Source organism: Scomber scombrus, chromosome 10 (genome assembly GCF_963691925.1).
Source record: "Scomber scombrus chromosome 10, fScoSco1.1, whole genome shotgun sequence".
Taxonomy (NCBI): Eukaryota; Metazoa; Chordata; class Actinopteri; order Scombriformes; family Scombridae; genus Scomber; species Scomber scombrus.
In genome coordinates this window covers 23,030,433-23,057,611 of record NC_084979.1, presented here as the reverse complement: position 1 = coordinate 23,057,611, position 27,179 = coordinate 23,030,433, and the positions used below count along the sequence as shown (strand labels likewise).

General features: G+C 39.2%; 3 protein-coding genes across 6 annotated transcripts in view; 2 read left to right on the top strand and 1 right to left on the bottom strand.

The window, feature by feature from the left end:
- The first annotated feature begins 290 nt into the window (after nt 1-290).
- Nucleotides 291-18,660, top strand: bltp3a (bridge-like lipid transfer protein family member 3A). Its single transcript, XM_062427320.1, has 21 exons — nt 291-478; nt 2,938-3,100; nt 6,136-6,174; nt 6,438-6,529; nt 6,624-6,813; nt 7,200-7,340; nt 7,459-7,629; nt 8,226-8,406; nt 8,562-8,648; nt 10,390-10,560; nt 10,996-11,141; nt 12,943-13,084; nt 13,329-13,522; nt 13,666-14,894; nt 15,101-15,285; nt 15,371-15,510; nt 15,718-15,868; nt 16,672-16,925; nt 17,159-17,267; nt 17,429-17,502; nt 18,544-18,660. The coding sequence occupies exons 1-21, from the start codon at nt 435-437 to the stop codon at nt 18,658-18,660; spliced, it is 4,020 nt and encodes a 1,339-aa protein (XP_062283304.1). The 5' UTR covers nt 291-434.
- Nucleotides 18,661-21,500: 2,840 nt separating this feature from the next.
- On the bottom strand, nt 21,501-24,745 carry taf11 (TAF11 RNA polymerase II, TATA box binding protein (TBP)-associated factor). The gene is made up of 6 exons (XM_062427401.1): nt 24,556-24,745; nt 23,503-23,716; nt 22,819-22,949; nt 22,631-22,718; nt 22,427-22,523; nt 21,501-22,316 (listed from the first exon to the last, which is right to left on the bottom strand). Exons 2-6 carry the CDS (start codon nt 23,671-23,673, stop codon nt 22,186-22,188), a joined length of 618 nt encoding a protein of 205 aa, XP_062283385.1. The 5' UTR covers nt 23,674-23,716; nt 24,556-24,745; the 3' UTR covers nt 21,501-22,185.
- A 1,561-nt stretch (nt 24,746-26,306) lies between these two features.
- The window catches only part of LOC133987405 (ankyrin repeat and SAM domain-containing protein 1A-like), a 63,308-nt gene continuing 62,435 nt past the window's right edge, over nt 26,307-27,179 (top strand). For all 4 annotated transcript variants that reach the window (XM_062426764.1, XM_062426763.1, XM_062426765.1 and 1 more), the window contains exon 1: nt 26,307-26,904. In XM_062426764.1, the coding sequence (XP_062282748.1) occupies nt 26,726-26,904 (179 nt within the window). In that variant the 5' untranslated portion in view covers nt 26,307-26,725. The remainder of the gene's footprint in view (nt 26,905-27,179) is intronic.

The window sequence follows — 27,179 nt, the reverse complement described above, 5'->3', positions numbered from 1 at the left end:
GTATATATTTACACTGTCTTGTTATTGTATTGTCTTATTGTGTTTTATTTTATTTTGTTTTGTTTTTTGTTGATGTGGACCTGCGGAGACGTCCTTAAATAAAGTATTATTATTATTATTATTAACATCATACCGCCTTCCTGTTATCCCCCTGACTGTCCAGCAGATGGCAGTGTGGTGTCACTGGAGCTGCTGTGTTGTGTTGGCCGGGTGGTGTGTGTGTGTGTGTGTGTGTGCTGGGGAGAGTCATCTGCTGCTGTCCGGCGTTTAGCTCTGTGGCTCGGCTGAACTGTGCTGTGCAGACAGCGGCTAACAAGATGCACACAGCTATAGCGGTGTACAATATAGAGGTACCAGCAAGCTAGTATATGTTTTCTATTAATTTAAATAAGGGGAAAACCGGCCGATACTGACCGACCTAGACGCTAGCAGAAATGGCCGGAATAATTAAGAAGCAAATTCTCAAACATTTGTCAAGGTAAGTGTCATTTTTTTGGCTTTGTGTTAGCTAGTGTTAGCCCAGCTGGATGGTTTGTTTAACACTGTAAACCTCAGCAGGCTTTTCTAACATTATTTTCTATCTAAGCGTATATTTACACAGTGGTTACCATTTAGCTTTAACGCTACATGTCGATCAGATCAGCCACACGAGGATAACATTACGGGTCGATAAAGGGGACAGTGAACGCATCAAAGCAGCTCAACCTGAACCAGACTGATAAACCTTAACTACACCACTTTACCAGGTGTATGCATGTGGGTTTTTTGATAGTGTTATAAACTGTAAGCTGCCTTAATTTGTGCCTTGGAAAGCTCTATATATTAGATTCACTGGGCCTAAGAGCTCCAACACCAGTTTAAAAAAAGCTCTGCCCATAACCCAAACCATTGAATTCATGCCCAGTGCATCTTAAAAATAATGGCATGGCCTCAAAAAGAAAGACAGAAAGGCAATTGTAGGGAGGGAGCTTTAACATCTGAAAGAAGGATTGGTGTTCCACATAAATTCAAGTAATCAGGGTAGCTATTAAAAGGGCTTTTCTTTCATGAGCTCAAACTCTGGGTTGGATTGAGTTTGTTCAGTTTGGCTTACTGTACATGAGTCAATGAATGCTTTCAGCTGAAGGTTGCTGTTAGAAAAGTCAGTAAGGTTCCTACAATCTTCATGCAATCACAGTCATATTCCATTTTTATACATATTATGTGTTGCTGTGTACTCCTAGTTTCAGTTCCTCCACATGTAATGTTGCTATTTTTGTGACACACAATACATATTTTCTGTTGCTCAGGGTTTGGCCCTGCCGACAGTTATTGAGAAATTCAATTATTGTTTTTGAAATGATGAAATGTGTTCAAAAGGTCCTCAGCTGTTTGGGGTAAAGTTAATGAGTCTCGGCAGTAAGTGTTTGCTATGTCCTACTCCTTATTGTCCTCCTCACTGTTATCTCTGTCACTGAATAATTCAAACAATTACTTACACCAGATAGGACACACTGGACACATACTTGGAGGATAAATATGCAAGCATGTAAATGTCATGGGCCATAGTTTGCTATTTGATAAGAAATGGGCTTTATAGTCCAAATATCTGCTCTGTTACCCTGCATCCTGCTGTCAGGAGTAATCACTTTAAACCAGTTGATTCTGTCATTCTGTCGTATTTTATTTCCATATTAGTGACTGATTCAGTCTAGCAGTATTCATACAACTGTATGTTTTGCTGTAAACATAAAAACCAAGCATATAACTAATATTATATTCAATGACTTCTTCAGTCACTGAGGGATATTTGATTGAAAGTTGGATTTAATTGATCATTTCAACACTGATCTATTTGTCTGAATTGTTTTGGTATTTTTTAAAATTGTAAAACCAAACTGTTTGTGCTTTTGGTCAAGTTTGCACAATGACATATTTCTTGCCTTTTGATAAGCTGTGGAATTTCTGCACTCTTTAAACCATGCTAATCTTGGCAATTAGCCTGTGTTGCTAGTTTTATAAATAGTAGCACCACTGTCTTTGCTCCAATGTAAGTCTCAATCGTAAACGCCAGCAAATCACTGCTTTACGTTCTTATCAGCTAAAAGGCAATTTTATTAGATCACACAGTTGAGTACAGTTTGTATAGTTGAGCCAAAGCAAATTTTTGAAATAGCTCTACAGCTCAAGTGAAAATCATTAGAGGTCCTTGAAGAGCATGGAAGTTACTATGAAATATTCACAATTGTGGGAAAAATGACCAAGGTTGTGCTCACAATAGCAGAAGTGTGGAGCCGTTATTTTGTCATTGAGTGTAAAAGGGAAGGTTAAGCTTTAACTGGCTTATCAGGTTTATCAGGCACAGTGTGAAATTAGGCCTAACAATGTTAAAAGTTTTGACAAATTGGTCCACATTCACATGTCGTCTCATTAGTCAAATTAAAATTAATCAAATTGTGAGTCACAGTCTGTGGCCCTTTTGTTTGACATTTAGTCTGCTGCTTTTTGAGCCGTGTGTGTTGGTTAATGTCTGAAATGTCACAGGGGGTTTGTCAGAACAGTGTTCAGTCATGTGCTGTAATGTGAAATTAAAATACTTAAACAAATTGATTTGCTCCGATTGCTGCTATATTCACCCTGTGTGGGGTAGCCTATTCCCTGCTGCCGGAGCTGTCTACATTAACGCCGTCATAGACGTTAACCCAGATAGGGAGTACATTTGTGTGAGTAAAGAAAGCCGCCTGCCTCTGTTTCTCAGGATGACTCATTCAGTTGTACCACTTTAGAAACGTCTTGGCCAAGATGCATAATTCAATTTTGGGTCTTTCTGTCTCCTAGATCATCAGTGACGTACAATATATGTAAAGTGTTTCCCTGTTGAAGGTTATTAACAGACTTTTCGTAGTTTGTTTTAAGGCCTTTTATTTTAACATGTTCTCTTGTTCTCTTTTCCTTTAGGTTCACAAAGAATCTGTCCCCAGACAAGATCAATCTGAGCACGTTGAAGGGGGAGGGGCAGTTGTCTAACCTCGAGCTTGATGAAGAGGTTCTGCAGAACATGCTCGACCTGCCCACTTGGCTGGCTGTCACTCGGGTTTACTGCAACAAAGCCGCCATCAGGGTATGTTTTAGACTAGTCAAACCTGATTGTGTGGTGTTGGGTGGAGAGGAATACTGAAACTCAAAGCAGAAAACTATAACATTCATGTTATTTTGGCAACTGTCCCATACTCTCATTGTGAAACTGAAATAAAGTATTCTGTTTAATAATGCCCAAGAGTTCTCTTCCGACATACAGAGTACATAAGAGTCACAGAGGAAATGAGCAGTGGCGGTCCCACAGAGATAAGCTTTGCTATAGGCGCTGCTGAGATCCTTCAGACAGCACTGGTTGTTGATAATGGAGGCAATCCATGATCCAGAGGGACATGAAAAGCCAGAGGCTAGAGTGATCATGAGATAAAGTGGCAGATGTACACTGAGCTGTGTGTATGGCATGTTTGTGTTCCCAAATAATCCCATTAATAATACATTGCAACAATTAAAAAATATATCATTCAGCGTTTCAAATGTGTGTATTGTACACATTAGAAGAATATATGAATTGAGTTTTCTTATAAGGTAGCTTTAAAGTAGGAAAGAGTCATTTTTAAACTATCTATTTTATATAAAAAATACAGTTTGTGTGTATATATATATAATGATTGCAGTTGTGCTGTATGGTGCTTATACTGGCAAAAATATCTAAACCCAAGGCAATATTTTTATAACTGCACTAGTAATATTCTAGATGTTAAGTGTGTGATTTTATACACATTTAATCTGTTTCAGTCTAGGTCCAGACTCAACAATTAGTCGATTAATTGATTAGTTGATCAAACCAGCAACTATTTTGATAATGATTAATCATTTTGAGTAATTTTCTTAAGAATAAATGCTTAAGCTCTCCTGTTCCAGTTTCTTAAATGTGAATATTTTCTGGTTTCATTAGTCCTCTAAGATAGAAAACCAAATCTTTGGGTTGTTGACTGTTGGTCAAGATAAAACAAGATATTTTAGGATGGATCTTGGGGTTTGGAAATGGTGATCAACATTTTTCACCATTTTGTAACATTTTATAGACCAATCAATTAACAGATTTATTGAGAAAATGATCAAATTAATCTATAATGAAAATTTGTTGTAGCTTTAATTCAGTTTGACATATTACGAGCAAAAATAGTGTTTTATCATATTTTCTTCCTGCTTCAGAAAATAATTTTAAAATGTTTTAAACGGCAAATCTTTTCTTAAAAAGCCAAAATACTCAGAGGCAGATATCTCAGAGTGTTATGATATGTTAGTGTACAAAAAACTCCCTTTGTTGCTACGCTCTCAGTTAGTTGCTGCTATGAAGTAAAATTATGTTTTAAAACATTTCGTTACAACAGCAGTGAAAGTGAATCATGATCTACTTGATGCTGCTGATGCTGGAATATTCAGTAGTTTTTGTTCCTCAGTGCTGCATTTGAAACTCGATAAATGTCTTTTAATTCCAGGAATTGTTTTAAGCTGCTCTGCGTTGTCTGTATCTTGTGTTCAGGATTAAACTTGTAGTGTTAGAGACAGCGACTGTAGGTCTCCTGCTTTAAGAGGATACTTCACGTCCCTGTATGGCAGTCTGAGGCTCTCCTTTCATATTTTACTGTTGCTAGTCATCGATAGACGTAAAATAAAAAAATATATATGTTCAGTTCTCTTTGCTATGCAGATAATACACAACCTCTCCTATCTCACAACCCACAGTAATCACAGGATGCTGGCAGCTTACATCACTGCTTTACGACATTTACAGCTGGATGGCTCAACACCGCCTGAAGCTGAATGCAGATAAAACAGAAATTCCTGTCGTCGGTCCTGCAAAAGTGAATGCAGGAATGACTAACTAAAGTGGTTAATGAGCCCAAAATGTGGTCAAACACCTTGTGATTCTTATGAAAGTATTCTCAGATAAGATAAGGGCGTTAAAACAGGGTTGCAGCCGCATTCCTTTTATCTTTGGTTGAAACGCCTTTTTATGATTAAAGCATTCCTATCGCCTGAAAACCATCCATCCATGCATTCCAACCATCAATATATCACATCTGTAGACTACTGTAATGTTCTGTGCTTTAAATGGTAAAACGTCATTTACATGCTTGCAGTTTTTTCAGAACTCAGCAGACTTTTAAGTAGTACCACGAAACCTTTACTTAACTAGATAGATGTGAGGTTTAGAATACATTTAACGTTTGTATTGATCACTTTAAGCTGTGTTTAGATCTGGCTAGTTCCTCAGATAATGTCTGACTCATGTCCCCAAGTCAAGGGTAAAGATTTAAGGCAGCTAGGCTTTTAACTTTAGAGCTGTCAGAGGAGACTAGAGTGGTGAAACTGTGTCACTTTCTAAAATGTGTGTCTTTAGGCTGGCTTTGATGCAGTCTTTTGCTGTAACCCTTTACGATTTTAAATGTAATGGTCATTTGTAGAGCTGCAGTTTAGTTATCAAATAACACAAAATTGATCTGCGACCATTTTGATAGTTGAATAATCATAGTAGACATTTTTTAAAGTAAACCTCCCAAAAATTTCTGGTTGCAGCATCTCAAATAGAAGGATTTTAAGCCTTTAAACTGTATATTTCTTGATTTTTGACCGTTGATCATTTAAAGATGTCACTGTGGGTTCTACAAAATTATTACAAAGGGCATTTTTTCTCTACTTTCTGACATTTTATAGACAAAAATTGGGACAGTTATTGGTAGATTCATCAAAAAATAATCATTCTTTGCAGCCCAAGTATTTGTATGTCTTCTTTTTTCCTCTACTTCTTCATCATCCAATCATGAATTCATATTGTATCATCTAATTTCCTGTTTTAGTTAATCCAATACCAATACAATAGTATCATAGCTTTGTAGGAAAGTAGTAATAGTAGTAGCGGTAGTAATCAGACTGCTAAAGTTTCAGTATGACTCCAGATATTAGAGCTTGGCAGTTATTGTTGTGGCCCTTGCGTCAGGTTGTGTTAGCTCTCTGGTCACTGTGCCCTTGTGCCGACTGAATGATAAACGGTGCAGAATGCTGTGTGAAGTGTTTGCGACTGACTCTGATGACCTTGCTGTCCTGTCTCTTCAGATACAATGGACAAAGTTGAAAACAAGCCCCATCTGCCTGGTAAGGATGTTGTTATTTCTGTCTTTACTCAAGAGTTTGTGCACAGTGCAGCAACACTAAGCTTCTCCAATCATGTTGTAATCTGTAAATAGTCTTAACTTTGGCGTTTCTCTAGCAGGCCCTGTATTGTTATTGTACTCTTTTGTTATGGTGCTCAATAGGTTGTGTTATCAGTGCTTTAATCATTTGTAAATGTTAGACTACTTCTCAATACATACTTTCTCAATTGTATGTTGAGTAGTATTGTTTCTTCTTGTGTGCAGTTCCTGGATAAGGTAGAGGTAGAGATGAGGACATGTGAGGAGCCACGTCCCCCAAATGGCCCCTCTCCTATAGCCATCACAGCAGGCCAGAGGTAGGCCTGCATACATCTTGTGTTAAATCTGTTCAGCCATAATATCTGATTAGTAGATGGTGCTTTCACTCACATTTACATTTGTTGTTTACAGTGAGTACGGCTTTGCTGAGAAAGTGGTGGAGGGCATGTCTGTCAGGATCAACTCCATCACCATCAAGGTGCAGGCTCGTGCCTTCCACGCCTCCTTTGAACTCTGGCAGCTACAAGGCAACAGCCTCAACCCCAAATGGGAGCACAGTGACCTCCGCTATACCCGTGTTACTGACCCAAAGAGAGGAGAGGTAATATGCAGCACATTTTTATTCATCTCCCCATCAAGCTTTAACACTGTTTAGTCTGGAAATCATATTTAATTCGGGGCAACAGAATCACTGTGTGCTCATTATGCCTGCAATAAATCATTTAATCAAGCCAATTGTGGTCTGTATTAGCTGCAGGGACTTTTTTATTGAGATGAACAACCTTTATAAAATGAGATCTGGATGTCCACTTAAAAGGAAATGTGGCTGGTTCCTTTTTTCCTTCTTTGTGGGTCAATGGCTGTGCCTCACCAATCATTCTACAGTGATGCCAAGTGGGGGAACATGTTGTGCTTGTTTGTCTCATACTGTTTTTGTTTATGTTTTATCATAACCGGATGATGTGGTGTATTTATTCTCTCGCTCAGGTGTTGACATTCAAAGAAATTAACTGGCAGAGTTTACGAATCGAAGCAGATGCCATTGAGAGTGACGACCAGGACCTCGGTAGCACCCCGTTACGTCTCATCACTAACCAGGGGCGCATTCGCATCGCCCTAAAACGCAGAGTAAGTCTGTTTCTACTCTGCATTTACTATTCTGTCGATGGAATTAGCCACAAACATGAACTCATCTAAATTGCAAATGATTTGCCACAAGTGTTTAATTCTTCATTGTTCTATCTAGATAAAAGACTGTAATGTGCTGGCATCCAAGCTGCTTTTCATTCTGGACGACCTGTTGTGGGTACTGACGGACTCTCAGCTCAAAGCCATCATCCATTACGCCAAATCTCTCAGCGAGGGCATGGAGAAGTCCGCTCAGCAGAGGAAGAACATGGCTGCTGAATCACTGCAGGTCCTACTATACCTACTTCCTGCTCACTGCTGGTTTAAATCAAACCCAGTGTGATGTGAAATGTTATATGTTTAAATGCCCTAACTACAAACATAATATGTTCATTTGAAAATGAATATCATCTGAAAATATGTCTATATCGATTATTGTTTTTGCACATTTTTTAATTAGTTTGATATTTGATCATGAAAACACAATTACACAGCTGACATTTTGATTTGTCATAGCAAGAAAAGCTCAGTTGTTACTAATATCAGGATGTAAATGATCTTCATCCTCCATTCATTTTATCATTTACAACTGTTCTTTCCCTACTTGACCGCTTAAAAGCTCCTATATGAGACAAAGTAAATATTTTTAAACTGAAAACTCTGTCTAATATACCTCAGAAGCTTTAATTTGTGTTTCTATTGTTAAACTGGTTAGTATTTCCATCATCACATTACATAACATTTGTTGTAGCGTAAATAACTCAAAATAAGTTTTCTCTATATTAGAAATCAAGCTTGTTTTTGTATTCCGTATTACAAGATTTATTTTCTTATTTTGTTGAATCATCTTGGTAATGTAGATGTTTTTCCTCCTCTGTATTTTAGACTGCTCCTCCATCTCCTGGCATTCAAAACCTTTGGACAGAGCCCCCACCTGCTCCTACTGGCACCCCCAGCAACATGAGTCAATACTTTGATCTCTATGATGTTAAGGAATCATCTTACCACACCTTCATATCCCGCTTGGACTTACACGTATGCAACGACAGTTCTTCAATGAATGACGGTTAGTTGGAGTAACTGTAACTTGAGTTTATTAATTATGTTTTTATGTTTTAAACAAAAAGACAACATCATGTGCTCAAAGTAAGCCATTTGAAACATTTAAGAACAATTACTGTGCAGCTGTTTTTTCAACAACTATTATGTGATATTGCATAGATGAGGCTCCCCCACCAGGCTTGCAAGGTGCCATGCAGCTTACCTTCAGGAAACTGGGTTTTGACTACTATCCTGTCCACAGACCTGGTGAGTGTGATGACTGGCCTTCTCTCTGACCATAAATTAACTGCAGTTAACCCCGGAGGCTCAGCACTGCACCCACTGAAACCACAGCATCCATTCAGGACTAACTGTTAGGAGGATTACTACTCAAGCAGACTAATGGCCTGGGAGTGAGTGTGGGAGTGTGCCCAGTGCCATTATTCTTTGTGAAATTCCTGAAGTGCACAATGTAGAAGAGCTGAGTCGCCCCTCGAGCTGAGTATAGTCAGTTCAACTAAAGCTTTTATTTAGCTATTTATTTAGCTATTGTGGTTGATGAAGTGAAACATGTTCAGATTTATATTTATATATATATATATATACAGTATTTACATAAACCCACACAGTGTATGCACATATGTATGAATAATGGCTTTGAGAGGTATTCAAACTCCTTATCTTTGCCACATTTTAGTGTTCTAGACTTGAATCTAAACAAATTCAAGAATAATTAATTTAACAAGATACAAGGAGTACCCTCACACTGAATTAGGGCTTCATTTCCTTTATTTGCAACATTTCAACCAACTACAGGTCTTCATTTCTGCTCCTTGTAACTAGTTTAATTGTTTTTTTTTAATCCAGAACTTACCCCACTGAGGTTTTGCGGATGTGCACATCCCTACTTTGTTTCATCCTAATTCATTTGGCATCAATATCCATACGAAGTACCATGAGAACAAGCATAAATCCATACAAATTTACAAAGTTTTAAATACAGGAACATCTCATATACTTAGTTTGCATTAGAGTTTTATGCTTTGTGGTTTTAATTTTGTCACCAGACTTTTTTGGTTTTATTCAGAAACAGTCTTTGCTCTATGTGGTATTTCTGTTTAGATGTTATTACCTTAGTGGTTTGTTTTTTCTTGTTAGCCCTAATGTCAGTTTTAAAATAACTTTTAAGCGTACATTCAGAATCAGAGTCAGATTTATTGCCAAGTAGGTAAACGGATTACATGCAAGGAATTTGTGATGTTGTTATTGTCGTGCGTGTCAAAAATATACACAACAATAAGAAATCTTAAATGATTTATAAAAAATAATTTACAATAGAAGAAAATGTAAAATATAATCCGGTGAGAGGAACAACTACAGATTATTTTTTAAACGTTATATAAAAGAATATACAGGATATAGGATGGAGGAGGGGGAATGGAGGCAGTGTCAGTGGGGGCTTGTTGATGAGACTGACTGCAGTCGGGAGGAAACTATTCTAGTGGTGCGAGGTTTTGGTCTTGACAGACTTCAGCCTCTTGCCGGAGGGGAGTGTTTGAAAAAGTTCATGTCCAGGGTGAGAGTGGTCAATCATGAGCTTCCATGCTTGCCTCGGTATCCTGCAGGCGTGCAGGTCATGGAGGGAAAGCAGATTGCATCCAATCACCTTTTTGGCACAGTGGATAATACGCTGCAGTCTGCTTTTGTCCTTGACATTTACAGCAGCGCATCAGAGAGGATGGATTGAATGATGGCAGTGTAGAAGTGCACCATCATTCACTTTGGCAGATTGAACTTCAGCTGCCACAGGAAGTAAAAGATTTTTGCGGATGGAGATGATGGTGGAGGTCTTGAAGCAGGCTTGTGCACAGTGTGTCTCCAGTGAGGTGGTAAAAGTGTCTGAACACCGGAGACAGCTGGTCAGCACAGTGTGTCAGGGTGGAGGGAGAGACAGAAACAGACAATGATTGCTAAATCATATGTGCCTTTTCATATTGCTTTTATATAGCTGATGGATGCCGACACTGGGAACGCCACAGTGGAGCCATGGAAGCTCAGGCCCAGTGGGCTGGAAAACTGCTGCAGGAGTACCAGAGGAGAGCAGAGGCTTCTGGGTTCCCTGGGCCAAATAATGAGGGACCCCCGCAAAACAAGGACTGCCCTGCAAAGACAGTTCAGGGTATGAATACAGTATTAATGTAAATCTGAAAATTGCTTGAAGAGCTCACATGTAAACAGGTCTGTCTCCATGTCAACTGAGCAAACTCTAACTGCTGATGTGATATGATTCCAGAAAAAGCTAGTAAGTGGACCTTGAGTGGTAATTTTGTGTTAGATTATATTGAGATACTCAGAAGTCAGCAGAACAATTGAAATACAATACATGTTTACCTCATTTATTTATAACAATCTGTTACTCAGTCATGAAACATGAAGCTGTGACACTACCATATGAATCAACACATCGCTCACGAATAGTAACATTTTTATTATAAGAAAGACACAAAACCTAATCTGTAAAAATATTTCTCAACATCTGTGTCATGATCTAGCAATGAAGCAGACTTCATATATAAGAATGTAATTTTATCTTGTCACCTTGCACATACTTTAGATGGACAGTCCAGTCCTAAGTCAAGCAACTCTGTCAAAGAGCAGGCATCCAGCAGGAACTCTGTGACAGCTCCTTCGGGGTCGTCACTGAAGAGGCTGCGATCGAGCTGTGTGGTGGTCAGGATGGATGACGTGGACATTCACCAGGCAAGCTTTTATCGTTAACTGATTTGATTTACCTACTCTAAATGAAGGCTAACGTCTTCAATAAATGGAGGGAGGGACCTCTATTCCTCAGGGAGAGCAGTGAGGCAGTGCCTCTGACAAGGCCAGATGTCTACAATTTTAGCACTGACAAAACATTGCAAGATTTGTACTTCTCTACAATTACTGGAATGAACAGAGATTGTTGTAATATATAGGAGATGGGAACTATGTCTGTTCTATTGTCTCTTAACGAAATAACACAAAAAAATGATACTCCTAGATGTTGCCAACAGTTTCTTAATATGGACTGTGTGAAGCTGTGCAGTTGTTTCAATGGCAATGACAAGTATAGCTACAGATGAGTCTCCATTCAAAAAGATGGAAGTCATGCCTTTGTCAAACTGTTACTGACCACAAGCGTTATCAAGATGGACCCTGAGTGACAAACATGACTCTTTTTAAAGGTGGCATACTATGCAGGATCTGTCAGTTGGTGTTTTTAAACACACAGCATTAAAAATTGGCTCCTCTTCCCAAACAAGCACAAGACAGAGAGAGAGAACAGCAATGGTTGAGCAAACTAGAGAGGGAATGAAGAGAGGGAGTGGTGCTGGTGAGGACAAAGCTGTGAATCAGACAAATAAAGGGTTATTTTCTGATTGTTTCACAGTGGTTACATTCTAAAGCACAAATAAACATGCCTACACCTCTGTACAGCTCAGCACAGCAGGAAGGTGCTGCAAGTACTGCGGAGCAGAGGAGAGAAACAGAGACAGTGATGCAATCTGGTTACCACACTACGAGTCCACACTGCACACCCCCCGTGCTGTTATTGGCTGGGAGCTACACACCTACTGCCCAAGGGATTATGCCGAGAAGTGTCAACTCTCGCACCGCAAAATAATAAGAAAATACAGGTGGAGGGCAGAGTCTGTGCAGATAAATACATCACCACACACTTCTAGAAGGTGACTGATGATTGAGAAGGATTACTTATGTATGAGTCTACCGTTATTTAGGATTAAATCCTGCATAGTATACATAATTTAAAAAGTCAAAAATCATGTAAATGATTTGCTCTTTTCCAAAAACACTTGCAGTTAGCTCAAAAAGAAAAAAGGTGTCTCAGATTAGCAGCATCTGCGTGACAGGCTTTACAGAGGGAACAAAAGTATCTTTCATACCAGCCATCTGATATGTTTGATATCAGATAGCTGATCTGATATATTGTTGTGATGTTGTGTAAATTGTTTGGCATCAAACTGTGCCCCTTGGTAACTGTAACAAAAGAGGATATACAGTATACTTATTTAATAACTGCTGTACTCAAAACCACAGCATTGTTCTGTAGAAAGTTAAAGTTGGTTTTGCTTATGTAAAAGTCAGTGAAATAACTCAGTATGCTGTTCGTCTTAGACTGAGAACCTCCCTGCCATTTCTAATCACACTCTCTCTGGTTCTGAAATTTCACTTTGGTCATTTCACACTTTGCATTATGAAAAAATGAAGGAGAAAGTTTTCAGGGTTATTTTAGGTTTAAGACATTTGTAGTTCCTCATTTCAAAAAACACCCATGGGAAATTCAGTACATATCTGGGTCTGCCCCTTCATTTTGTCGCAGGAAGTCTTGATGTTGATGATGACTCAGGTGGTTTAGTTCTGTTGTGTGCAGCATACTCAACTTTTGTTGAGAAATTGAGTCGATTTATTTTACTTTTTGTGGTTTCTTAAATAAAACAGATACATGACTTACTGAATTATATTTCCATCATTGTTCTAACCTCTTCATTTCCACATTCAGGTGTCTACAAGGGGCCGTCAAAACAAGAAGACCCAGTCTTTGTTATCCTGTAACCGTAAAGCTCTGCATTTGCCAGACAACGTACCAGCAGTTCATCTGCAGTTTACTGAATACTACTTCCCTGACAATCCCAGTTTATCAGGTATCACACAACTGTATTTCATTTTATTTTTTGTTATGTTTTTGTTTATTATTCAAGATGAACTCGTAGGAGAAATCTGTGTCCAGTTTACTCACTGTCTTGTTAAATTTAAACCTAACATACTTGCAACTTCTTTCATATTATGTTTTATTTCCTGTAAAACTGACATTTATTTCTTGGTTGTTATTATAAAACAACTCACAATTTCTTGTATCAGCATCTCTTGCCTTATCCCTTCTTTCAGTGCCCACCTCAAACCTGTACTCCCAGTTAAATGGTCTGCAGCTGTGTGTGGACCCAGCCAGTGTGTTATGGATCAATCTGTTCTCCAGGGGTCTACTGCACACTCTGGACCAGGTCAAAGCTTTCTACCATTTGCAAGACAGTAGCAAGGCTGAAGAGCACGTAGACCTTCGTATGGATGCGGCTCAGCTCAAGGTGAACACACATTTTTTCACGTTAATTGTGTATTTCAAATATTTGTGTAGCCCATTCGCTGTTTCATCAGAAATTGTTGCAATTCATACAAAAGTTGGAAAATGTATGCTTTTTATGACAGCTTTTTTTTTTTTTTTTTATAGCTTATAATTCCCTTGGATTCTTCCATATTGGACCATCCGGAGCGTCCACAGTCCCTCTCTGTTACTGTGCCCCAAATGGTTCTCAGCAACACCCGTCACTGCCCTCATGGCTCCAGAGCTGACCTCAACAATACCTATGAGAAGTTTTCCAGCTGCTCATTCTTCAAGCCCACACCACCCTGCCCCTACCCCAGAGACCAGAGTGCCTTCTGCCCGATTCCCTCCACCTTCCTCCAGTACTCTCAAGAGACGGAGCTTCAACCTCTGGACAGAAAGCGACTACGGTCCCAGGATGTCTGGTCTCTCAGCCTGTCCCGTGTGACCCTAGGTTTTGATGGAGCTCGGCGACACCCTAAAGGCAGAACCCAACCTTTTGTCGAGCCCTTCGCCATGTCTGTGTGGATGTGCCAGCCATCTGCCTTTAAATGTGGTTCATTGTCTTCCCCCTCCAACTCCAGCGGAGACCACCAACCCTCCTCACAGCAGGAGCCTCAGCAAGAAGACGCTATGTTTGCCTCTGTCCACTTCCTGGCCCACACCATCACCCCAGTGAAGATGTGGCTCAACCACTACCAATATGTTGCCCTGCTGAGGATGAAGGACGCACTGGGTCGCTTGGGGGCAGAGTTGGGCCGGGATCTACGAGATGTTAAGCAGGCTCATGGCCAGAAGACAAAACCTGCCACAGTTTGTCTTGCCCTTCTGGTGGACTCAGCGGAACTGGGTCTCCTGTTGCCACCAGCCTGCACAGAGCCAGAGGGAGAGGTCCCCCATACTCCAGAGACAGACAGCGCCAGCATAACAGATTCTGACATCTCCCCCACTCATCATGCTGCAGATATGGAGGACAGCGGGTTAGAAAACGGCGTCTCCTCTATCAACACAGCTGGCACCGCTTTTGATCAAGATGAACAAGATGGGGTGGTGGAGGAGGCATGTGAGGCTGTGGAGGAGGTGTTGGAAGGGGATGGATTGACAGCACAGGAGGACACACCTGTCCTCTCACCTCAGCTCTCACCTGGTCATTCTCAGGTCATCTCGCGCATACCATCCAGCTTCAGCCTGGAGGGAGAGCTGTCGAGCGCCATTAACGTCACCAAGGATGTGACCAAAGACGCCATTAGTGCCTCGTTTGATTTGACCAAAGGGGCGTTTTCAATAACAAAAGATGCCTTCAGCATGCTGAGTCGTGGTTCAGGGATGAGCAAATTGTTCAGTCCACAGGCTAAGTAAGTACTAAAAGAAAGAGTACTTGACCCATGTTGCATTGCACACACACACTAAGAGCATAGGCCAGCCACAGCGCAGTGCCCAGGGACCTTCTCCTGCTGGGCTGTTGGCAATATGCTGTGCACCACATGCTTTTATTGGATATCCTTTAACAAATCTGTGTATGTGTGTGTGTGTGTGTGTGTGTGTGTGTGTGTGTTCATAGGGAACAGGTCCAACGTTCAGAAGAGTTCTCCCCCTCTCTGGCTGCCAGCCTGCGGCATCAATCCATGAAGCAGTCGCCTTCCCAGCATTCCTTTGACAGCGCTATCTTGGATGGCAGCCTGCCTGATGAAAACCACTCTGTGGATAGTGATGCCAGCGACAATTTTGTTGTTCTCATGGACTCAGGTGCTTAAAATACTTCCAAGTTTCAAAAGATATTTCTCTGAACTACACAAGTGACATCTGCTGTAATTTGGTATCATGTCTCCAGAGTCAGGTATGGAGTCCATGCGTCTCAACAGCAATCTTACAGGCAGCCGAGGTAGCCCAGCTCCAGGGACCGACGGAGGTTCATCAGCTGACCTCAGTAGCTCCCTGTCCCAAAGTACTGAAGACCCGTCTCAGGATATGGTGGGTTAATATGCTCAAGTAATGTTTTTTTGTGGGTAGATTGAATTATTCAGTGGAATTGCTTTATTTGTTCTTGACTTATTATAAAAATCTCATCTTCAATAATTTCAATTAATGTAAACCGTCATTTCAAATATAAATACACATTATGTTTTGAATGTGATGTGCTGCTTATTGTGACTTTCTTGCAATGTGCTGTTGTTACAGTCCTCAGTGTTGTTACTGATCCTGAGGGGAACAGCGTGTACCATGGATGTAAAGGGAGAAGACCAAGTTGTGGCTTTAGAAACCCAGAATATGAGCCCTGTACAGATGGGCAATGTCAGGGTATCTGACCTGCTCGCTGGTCTCATACAAGGTAACCTGGATTATTGTTGCTACACTAAACATTTCCTATCACCAAAAAAAAAATATATATATATATATTTCAGACCTCTACTCAACACAACTCTAGGTGAAGCATTGTTTTTTTATAGTTCGATGTTTTTTTGTTGTGGATAGTTTGAAGAAAACCAAAAGTAATGTTAATACATTCTGGCCTGATGGTCTCCATAGTCATGTTGAAGTTCACTTAATGTCATCTAAAATATTGACTGATATCGTATTAATCTCCACAGTCACAAAAGAAAGCAAATCATCACATGTTTTGAGGATTAGCCACACTGATGGTGCAGAGAGTTGGACGGTGTAATCTCAACAATGGGATAAGCACTTTATGCATGAACTCTCGTGAAGCTGTACTTTTACAGCAGTGCTTTGAGCTAACTATTAAATTAAATTTTAACCTGACTGTGGTGCGTCATGAAAACATGAACGATTACCAAAGTTATTACAGTTTATCCTGAAGCGAACACAAACGTCTGTTACAATTTTAATGGCAATCCCTCCAGTAGTTGAGACATTTCCCTCAAAACCACAAAAACAAAGTCAGGGGACAAACATCGTCTTTAGAATTAATCTTCTGGAAACCATGGAAGTCTTTAGCAAATATTGTGACATTCAGCTAAGAAGATGTTGAAATATTTCACAGGATAGGTGAAAACATATAGTTGCTAAGAAATTTTAGTCTGGATTAAAGTGTTGCACTGATTAGCTGACAGAGCAACATTACTATCCACAGAAAAAAATACTTTGTTTTTATAAAATTGTACCTTTTTCAAGCTCCAGGTGGGCAGGACAAGCAGGCTAGCAGAAGCTCTCCGGCAATGTGCATGCGAGCAGAGATGGGTCCATCTGCAGCCCGACACTCTGCTATGGCTGAGACTTTGGGCTTCCTGGATATGAGAATGCAGGACTACCAGGCAGAGCTGTTAGCCTCCACAGTGGCTAACATTGGGCCTTTTCTTGAAGACGAATTCAGTGTTGATGGTCAGCCAATGAAGTTACACTTGAGCAACATCACTGTCACTATGAAGGTGGGTTGTTGATACTGGAACAATACGAAATAAAGGGCTATATTTGGGGGTCAACTCACTTTGAATTTGCTCATTGTAAGAGTTTAGTAGAAAATGTTTTTTATACAATCATGATTTTAGTCCCACAAATGTGACTTTTGAAGAAAATGTAGACCTTGATTTTTGGAAGGACTGTAATCTGGGTATCTGTGTAAAAGTGTTGATTATCAGGATCCCGTCTTGTTTTCTTTTAGGATGACAGCCCCAAAATCTACCCTACAGCTCCTCAACCTGTCCCATCCACATTCATTGTAGACCAGCTGCTCCTCGAGCGAGGTTATGATGGCATCATGAGACTCAAAGGTGGGCACAAAATGTTTTTATTGTGCACATAATCAACCGGCAGGGTTATAAACCATGAAACCACAAATACACAAGTGTACAGCATCAAATGTCACAACTTTCCAAAAAAGTGAACAGAAAGTTGTCTTCATGTGTCTTTTCCATTTCCTTTTTGATCACAGCTGACGGTACAGACCCTAAAGCCTCAGCAGGTGTTGCTGTGGCTGGCCCAGACAACTCAAACAGCTCCTGCACTGTCAAACAGCAGAAAGAGGTAGGGCAGACCTGCTGTAGTACAACCATATACTTACCAACCATATACTTAAGCTGAAGGATATAAATGTATATGTGTTAGCTTAGTGTGTCTGCAATTCCTGGCTGTAACCAGGAATTTAGAAATACTGAAGTTATGAGATATTCATTCGGCTTTTTGGATGTTTTGTTGTTTGCCTGGTTTGGTTAGAAACATTCTCAAGCAATGTGTTATAGTTATACTGTTTAATCATTTCCAGACACATTTCATAAAAGGGTTGGGAAAGTGTGTCCAAAGTTTTACTGGAACTGTAAATGTTACAAAACATTGAAATTAGGCCCCTTAAAACAATGTTGATGGTGAAATACGCTGTACTGTTTCAGTTCATATAATTTTATTTATCAAACTGCGCATGTATGACCATTTTCTTTCAGTCACATCAAAAATCCCCACAGATAATTACCCTGTAGACATTTACAAATTTCCCCAAAAATTCAAAGTTAGTCATAGTGCTGACTGAAAACCTTTCACATCCTCCAAATTACCGAGGACCTCGCTGGCAGAGCTACTGTATCTGTTCCAACATACAAAAGGACCTCTTTGTTTAGATGTAATACTGTGCTTATCAGTTTATCATCAGTCAAGTGTTAAATCAAGATAATGCTTGTAAACAAACCATCAAAATAATACATGAACCATGAGGCTGTATATAGCTCTGTACTATGATACTGTAACAAGGCTGAAAGTCTTTTGTTTTTTTATATTTTTATTGCTGGTGTGAAGATACTCAAACACAAGCTGAATTAGATTAAGCATGTCTGTCTTGAACACAGTAGTAATACTGCTGTCCTGATACATGTCAGCTCTAAGATAGACCAAGCAGAGATTTGTCTAAGTAAATAGGATTGTATAATGGCTTTGTAATTACGCCTGTTGCTGTCAGTCAGAATCTGATACCCACCCACTTGGAGTGTAGCACCTTGCCAAAGCATACAGCATTTGCTGTCGCTGGAACTAACCTTTCCAATAATCCTGCTGTTACAGATACAAACCCTGGAGTCCCAGCTCTCTGATGCCCAGGTTTCCCTCACCCACGCCCTCAGTGACAGAGATCGCCTCCTTCTGGAGGTCAGGAAGTATGACCCCATGTTTACTCTCTGAGCCGCTCTGTGTGAGACCTCTGAACCTATCACTTCTCCTGCTGAGGAACAGCGATGGGATGTGTCAGGCTGAATGTCACGAACCAGCAAGACTCATTCAGAACATGTCTGGACATTGGACATGTTTGAGAAGATGAATCCAAGTCGTGGCTTTGGATCACTTCCTACTTGCTATAAGTTTTCATGAGATTACAAAAGAGCTCCTACAACAATTACTAAAAGGGGAGCCTAGTAGACTAACTTATAGGTACATAACTGGTACTACTTTTATCTAGCATTCTAGATTTCCTTCACTGCTGTACTAAACACAGATTAATCATGTTATTTCTCATCCAATTCATTGTGTGGGTTTAGTGTTTGTCACACAGCATGCAAGGGTAAATTATCATTGAGCTTTAATTCTCTCCAGTTAATTGTTTGCGTTACAGAAGTGTCGTCAAGCACATGCCAAACCTCCTTTTCACATGCACTGACACTGCCAGACAGCTGCTTGTCCATCATTTGCTCCTTCCAAAAAAAACAACTTGCTGTCAAGCATGCTGATCAGTGCTAGTTTACACATAGCACATTTACAAATAGACAGACGTAAAGCTAAATAGACTTAGTAATGTAGATTACCTCTGTTCAGTGTAAAATACAATAGATTAATGTGTTTCTTTTTTATTTAAAAGTATTATACAACTATTATTAGCTGTTACTTGTTATTATGTGTTGTGAAATGTAGGGAAAACAATGCACTTTTTTTTTTAAACGATACTGCTTATTGGAACGACGGATGCATCTCTACTTCCACCTTGGTTGCTTTAACACCAGGTTGGAATAGTTACACACTCTTAGCAAGTTGTCACCTTTCTCAAAAAAGCGGGTTGAATCATTCCCCAGTGTATTATTACTCTTTGAGCTGTGAACAGATGAACATGATTCTTTTGTACTGTGAAACATTGTGCTCTGTGGTTGAATGTCCACTCACTCAAGACGACACGCCTTTCGGTCTCTCCTTCTCTCTGGAGAGCAGGTTGCACTGTAGCTTCAGTATTGTAATTGGGTTAGTATTTCTACTCCAACACTCTTGTGTAAAGAGGTTTGAGATTATAGCTGATGCCAGAGTTATAATGCTTGATCTCCTTAAAACTTGTTTCGTAGCTTGCCTGGAAACAACTCTGAGTAGTGTTATTACCTCTGTACACATACATCATGTTCAAACATCATTAAGTTCATTTTAGACTTTGTTTTGCTTTTGGATATTTATTTAAATCTGTCAAAGTCTGTATTTATTTATTTTTTTGGCCAGTGTTACTTTACAGTGTACTGAAGCCATATCAATCAAAGACATTTGAAAAAGTTGTGGTACTGACAATGCATGTGCACAGTGTGCCATGTCTTATTACCAAATTCACAACAAAAATAATCCTTACTCCATGCACAGATCTGATATATGCATGGATTCAAACAGTGATGGGTTTGTTCCTCAAAAAGACTGTATAACAGTGTAATAATCATGAAAGCTTTCTCTGTCAGTTATATTTTATGAACAAATGCTCTGTTGTTAAATCTGCGGCTTAGCATTTTGCCTTTGGAGGTACGTTTATCCATTTTTGTGGTTGCAGAACTGTTAGAGCTACAGAGCTTTATTAATCTTTCACTTCCATTCACCATCGTCTCGGTGTACACGGGAGACCTCTGGTGGCTGTGACTTGCCAGAGCTCTCCCCATTCAGAGTATTATTTATTGTTTCTTTGGTTGCCTTGCAAGCTATGGATGATAGATTTGCATTCGTGTGGAGGAATGTAAAATATTTAAGCAATAGAAAGACAACTTTGGTTTAACCAAAAACATGACAACGAACAGTAACACTACACATTTTTGATGTGGAACTCTATTATTTGGATGACTGTCCAGCAGGTTTCTATGTTTTTCCCTCAACTGCATGCAAACTCAACTCATCCTTAATCTGTCAGTGTAATAAAGCAGAGAGATACTGCCATTTAACCTCAGTATCACTTATAGATGTAAGCTTTTTCTCAGCTTTTGATGTTTATGTAGACAAAGATACAGCGGTACGAAACCTAACGTCCCATGCTGGATGCAACATGTAGCTGTCAAGTTTGTCCGATCTCCATCCACAGTCAGGCCTCAGTGTTAAGTAGCATATCTATTCTGTAGACAAACTGGTGCTCTGAGTTTCATCTGCTCCTAACCTGTCAGACTAGACTACCTTTGCACTCCAGAGCAGGCCAGGGTCTCCATAGCAGCACCTAACCCAGTGTGCCATGCAGGGAGGAGAATATGGACAGAGAGTGAAGCAAGACTCACTTCAAGGTGTGTGTTGCTCTCTCTAGATGCATGTAGTGGAATGATACTGTTTAGTCTATGCCTTGTGGATTACTTGCACTTGTGTGGTAAATTCACTTGAAATTGCACTTGTTTTAATGTTAATCACTTCATTGGATTGCAGAGGAGTCCCTGTGAAATCTTCCTAAGTGACGCAAATGTTGAAGACCCTGTGGACAGTATTTTGTCAGTTGTGTAGAATAACATTTAATTTTGTATTGTCTTTATCACTTCATTGAGACTAATATAAAATTGGTTCTGTGAACCAAAGCTAGTATGTGGAAAATATTTTAAAAGTGAAAGAATAAATGAGTAATTGCTGAACACATTTCAGTTGTGCCTTTAAGTTTTCATAGAATGCATGTTTCCATGTTCATGTAAAACATTCAGAACCGTGTAAGTCTCACTCCAATTATACTAGAGTGATCCATAGTTTGTTTGACTTTAACCTCAATAATAAAACTACATATTTCCAAATTTGAATGTTTTCTTTATTTTAGCAGAGCTAAATCAATTAAGAGCTAAATGATGAATCCAGTTTTGCCTTTAACAACTTCACTGTAAATCTGGAAAAAAGTTTTCTTTATCACTGTACCTTGTCACACCATGCATCATTTACTTTCACAAAAAGCAATAAAGCCATCAGACGGAGTGAAAAATGTGAAACAGTCAAATCAAAATACTCACAAGGATATTATAATCTGTAATTGGATTCAAACATTATTGAAGTGTCATTTTAGAATTTGTGTGTACAGCTGTAAAAAAAAAAAAAAAAAAAAAAAAAAAATTCAAATCAGCATCACAGAAATTATCGCCAAAAAATGATCAAAAACCAAACATCTCAAGTATAAAACATACTGTATATACAATCATAATACATGAGTATAAATTGAACCATTTGAACTGTAGGTTGCAACAAACATTTACACGGACAATTACATGTGAATGAGTGGTTGGTCTACTTTTAACTGTAACAGGAGTGGATTCTATCTCAGCCATGTATGTCCTTGATAATTTCTGTATTGTTGATACTTCAATACTGCAGTCATTGATCTTGATCTCATGTCACTTAGTAGAGAATCATGAGTGCGTAATTGGCTGCAATATGGTTACAGTGACTTCATGAACAAGTTTTCCACACGATGGCACCACTCCTCTATCGCACTCTGTCATTCCTGTACAAAGTGCAGATGCCTCAGTGAAAGACAATGTGCTTGTGCTTGGTGTTGGGAATCTGATCTCGGCTTTTCAGTCTCCTCACTGCTTCCCTCATATGCTTGGGCTGAAGCGGTGGTGTATCTCCCCACTTCTCACAAACATCCAATGCTGTAAAGACAAAGACAAACTAATTTGATACATGATACTGTAGGGAGGAGGAGGAAAATCAAATGTTTCTGTTTATTAGGTCTGAACACTTTTGTAAGTCTGCCACTTACCTTCCTCAACTATTTCTCCAGCAAAAACCTTGGAAATACCAGACATGGCGATCACCACATTCTGGGACACCGATGATCCTGTTATGGACTGGATCAGCTAGGAAATACATTTTTTTTTAAATAGAAAAAGAAAAATATGAAGCCAATAAATTACTGGTAGTTTGAGATCCAAAAACACTTTGTCATTGCTCATAAACTGCTTACCCTCTTAATAGCAGCCTTTGGGAAGGCAGAACGTCTATACATTTCATATCGATTCAGCTGCTCTTCAGAGAAGGAGGACACCAAAACCCTTTAAAAACACACAAGAAATAGTGTATGATGGTGATCTTTAAAAAGATGATTTTCTGAAATTGAACAATCTCCTGTTTGGGTAAAATTGCTGGTCTTACTGCATCTTTTGTATTTCATCCTCATCAACCTTTTGGCGCTTCTCCTTTTTCTTCTCTGGTTCCACCTTCAGTCTTTTGGAAGCAGGTTGGCCTGAAGTTCCTTCTTCCTCATCTTCTCCAGCTGCAGCGTCCTTCACAGTATAAGACAAAATTGTTCAGATACACAAAAAATAATGAGATGCCCAGATTGTGTCAACATCCATGAAAGCCTCAGGAATAGGTGCTGGATACAAAAAAATCAATAAAATTATAATAAAGCTGCAAGGCATGGTCAATTACTTGATTAGCTGATTGATTTATTGTGTAACAGAAAATGAATCGCCAAAAATGTTGATAATTGACTCATTGTTGACTCAGTTTTAAAGACAAAATGCTAAATCCTCTGGTTCCAGCTTAATAAAGGTACATTTTATTCTCATTCATTTAGTTTGCTATGAAAGCAAACTGAATATTTTTGGGTTGGGGAAAAACAAGACATTATAGATCGCATCTTGGGCTTTGAGAAATGGTGATCGACATTTTAGAGACCAAAAAACTGATCTATTGAATGAAAAAAATAATCGACAGATGAATCAATAATGAAAATAATCACAAATTGCAGCCCTAAATTGCAATACAACAATTTACACACTTTAATCACAGCTTTTGACTAACTACAGGTCTTCCTGCTCCTATTCAACTCACAGATTTGATCTCCTGTTTGGGCTGATCTTGAGAGGTCAACTCTTTGGGCTCGTCTGCAGGTTTCGGTGTGACTGGTACATCTTCAGCTTCCTCTAATTTAGGGTGCTCCTCTTTATTAGAAGATGCTCTCTCAGGTTTGTCCTCAACTTTGATCCGAGCAGGGTCTGCCATTACGACTCAGTCTTGATTAAACAACGTCCAATAGATTTGAATCCTGCAAACATCAAACATAAATTACTGTGTCAGATTCAACATTTAATAACAGTGTTGGGGAGTAACTAGGTACACATAACGGTGTTACATAATTTAATTACAAAATAAATGTAATCTGTGATTAAATTATAGTTATTTTTGAAAATGTTGATGATTACAAATCAGACCTTTACGATTTTGTTCAGGAGGAGGGTTTTTTCCCTCATTTTTTAATATTTAAACATGTTACTGAATACATATATTGCTGTTTTTTAATTCTCTGAATCAGAATTTGTTCCTAATATTTTGTAAATAAATCATGACATGGGCTTAAATGGTGTCACAGTAAAAATTAAGCCCATGCCAGACATTTGACTTTTTCAAATCAAATATCTTTATTTTATATTCCAAAATCTAACTAATGAATACATTTTCAAATGAGAGATAAATCTTGCTTCATAAGAAATGATCCCCCTTATAAATCATGTCAGTATCCATGAAAAACACCTGAACTTAGATTTTGGTGCTTAATGGGTACACTTACTCTAACAGCTGAAAACACTCGTTAGTAAATTAGAAAAGTAATCAAAGTAAGTTTCTTTAATTAAGTAAATTAAATAGTTACATTAACTCATTCCATTTTAAATAGGATAACTAGAAATCTGTAACCTTTTATATTTCCAAAGTAACCTTCCCAACCCTGTCTACTAAATTGCTCAAATCCGGAGATAACACAACATGACACATTATTGTCACCATCTGTACAAGGTTGAGTTGTATCTACACATTTAAAAAAAATATCCAGGTTCATATTTAAAGTAACATTTGGATGAAAATTGAAGACAAAGTGCAGCTAGTTACCTTCTCTGCAGCCAGGCGTCCACAAAGCAGCAGCAACAATAGCCAAGCTAACGATGGAGAGGCAGCTTGTATTATCTTTTATCACACACACCAAGTAACGCTACGATTAACTTACTTATTGTGAATTTAATCAGAGAAACTCATTATCTTTAAGAGCAGAGTTAGCGCCGGGATGCTAACATCTGCTAGCTGCTAGCATAATAAAACCCGAACTTCCGCTTCCGGTCTTGTACGAACTTTATTAACAGTGCTCGGTAGAAACACACACAGCAGAGTATCAAACACATAAACACATATGTATATTACATAAAGCCTTTATTGAGTATATTTCTATATTTTTATAAGTGTTACACGCATTTTTAACGTTAACATTAAGTTCATAAGCCATAAACTATATTGCAACAGCCAGTTAAGTCACAGTTTTTACAGTTTGCTGTCACTCTGATAAGATGTTGATATGACTTGTTCCTGTTCACACCTTCTGTGGGAGACTGACTCAGTTTATCAAGAAAAACATGACACTAATTTCATATAATTACTTCCTTGTTATGTTCAAAGTCTAGTTGCTACATTTGGTGACTGTATTCTTTTTTAATAAAATGAAGATTTATGTTGATAATTAACTCTATTGATGTGGATGAGTGCCTGCCAACAGTAAATAACACTTGATTTATTTTTTGTAATAAACTCACAAATGGACACACTAAATGTGGCAGCAGAGGCAGACACTTAACAGACCAGTGTGCAGGATTTACTGGCATATCCTCTCATACCACCCCCTCCACAGGTGTAGAAGTAGGCCAAGAGACCCTCTCTAGAGTATTTGGTTTGTCTGATCTGGGCTACTGTAGAAACATGGTGGGCTCCGTGGAAGAGGACCCACTCCTTAGATATTAAAGGCTCATTATAAGGTAACAAAAACATTATGATTCTTATTTTTAGGTTTATACACTAATTAAAACATATGCATGAATATTATGTTACATTTCTACCAATGATCTCCCTAAATTTTACACACCTTACTGTATGTAGATATTAAGGGCTCATTTCAAGGCAACAAAAACATTATGATTCTTATATTCAGGTGATTATACACCGATTAAAACATACTTGTGAATATTATTTTACATTTCTACCAATGATCGCCCGAAATCTTACACATTAATACACTTAGTCTATTCACTACTTAGGTTAACATTAAAGATATACCTCTGTTCTTTAAGGCTGAAGACTTTTTCTGCCATTTATTAAATGAAATGTGAAGCTTTTGATTAATTTCTCGCACTGCACTGTAACTTTAATTCTCCTGCTTTATCTCATCTTATTTTATTTTAGCTTATTTGTATTTCCTCCTCTCTAAACTAATATATAACTAAAATAATTATAACTAATATAACTATTTTTAATTGTATTCAAATGTCCTTTATATATATATATATATATATATATATATATATATATATATATATATATATATATATATATATATATATATATATATATATATATATATATATATATATATATATATATATATGTGTGTGTGTTTTATTTTGCATTTTTTCTTGATGCCTTTTTATGTTTATGTAAATCACTTTGAATTTCCTTGTTGTTGAAATGTGCTGCTGTACAAATAATAAACTTGCCTCTGTGGTTTAGGCACCATCTTGGTTATGCCCATCCACCCCTTGTCTCCAGCCGCCTGGGCGGGGGTAATAGAGGTTGTGTGTATGAGTGTGTGTCTGTGTGTATGCGTGCTTGTGTGTGAGTGTTTCTGAAGGGTTTCGGATTGGAGATGAAGAGAGAAAAAAGGGCAGTTTTGAGGAAGTGACGGACGGCGCACAGGGGACTGGTCAGAGGAAGTTTGCTCGGTGCTGGTGCCGTGCTGCTGCTGAGCCAAACTTTTCCCCCTTTTTTTTTTTTAGCTCCGGCGACACCGCGGATCAGGAAGGGACGGATCCAGCGGCTGGGGGAGCGTTTGTTTCCTTTCTTCCGCAGCAGTACTGAGGAATAACTTGGGAGAGAGATTGGGAGAAAAAAAGAAGGGATCGTAGAGGAATTTCACTCCTGCAACCAAACCCCCCCCCTCCCCTCCTCCTCTCCCCTTTACCCCCCCTCTTTCCCTCTCTGTTCCCCCCGCGCCTCCTCCGATTTTTCTCCGGGATCTGCGATGGGGAAGGAGCAGGAGCTTCTCGAGGCGGCTCGCACGGGAAACCTGGCCGCAGTGGAGAAGCTTTTATCCGGGAAGAGACAGTCAGCTGGCACCGGCGGTGGATCGTCTGGGACCGGGGGAAGCGGCAACAGCGGCGGCCACGCCACCTCCTCTCATCCGCTCTCCAGTCTGCTCAGGTAGGCTCTGGGAAAAGGGGAAGAGGAGGCTGAATGATAGGACTGAATGGGAGGCAAACCTGGGCCAGGCAGCAGAGTGGTTCCTGACAAAATATTGTCTGATCATTTATTGTTGCAGTTTATAGTGCAGTGTTGTAAGTAATGCTGCTTTGCGTTGCCAAACAAACACAGTCGCGTTGGACTGTGGCACGCTTCTTTGTTAGCTCCCAGCTCTGAGTCCCTGCCAGCTGTATGTACACACTGTAATGTGCATAAACGGTCTAGTAGGTGTATTA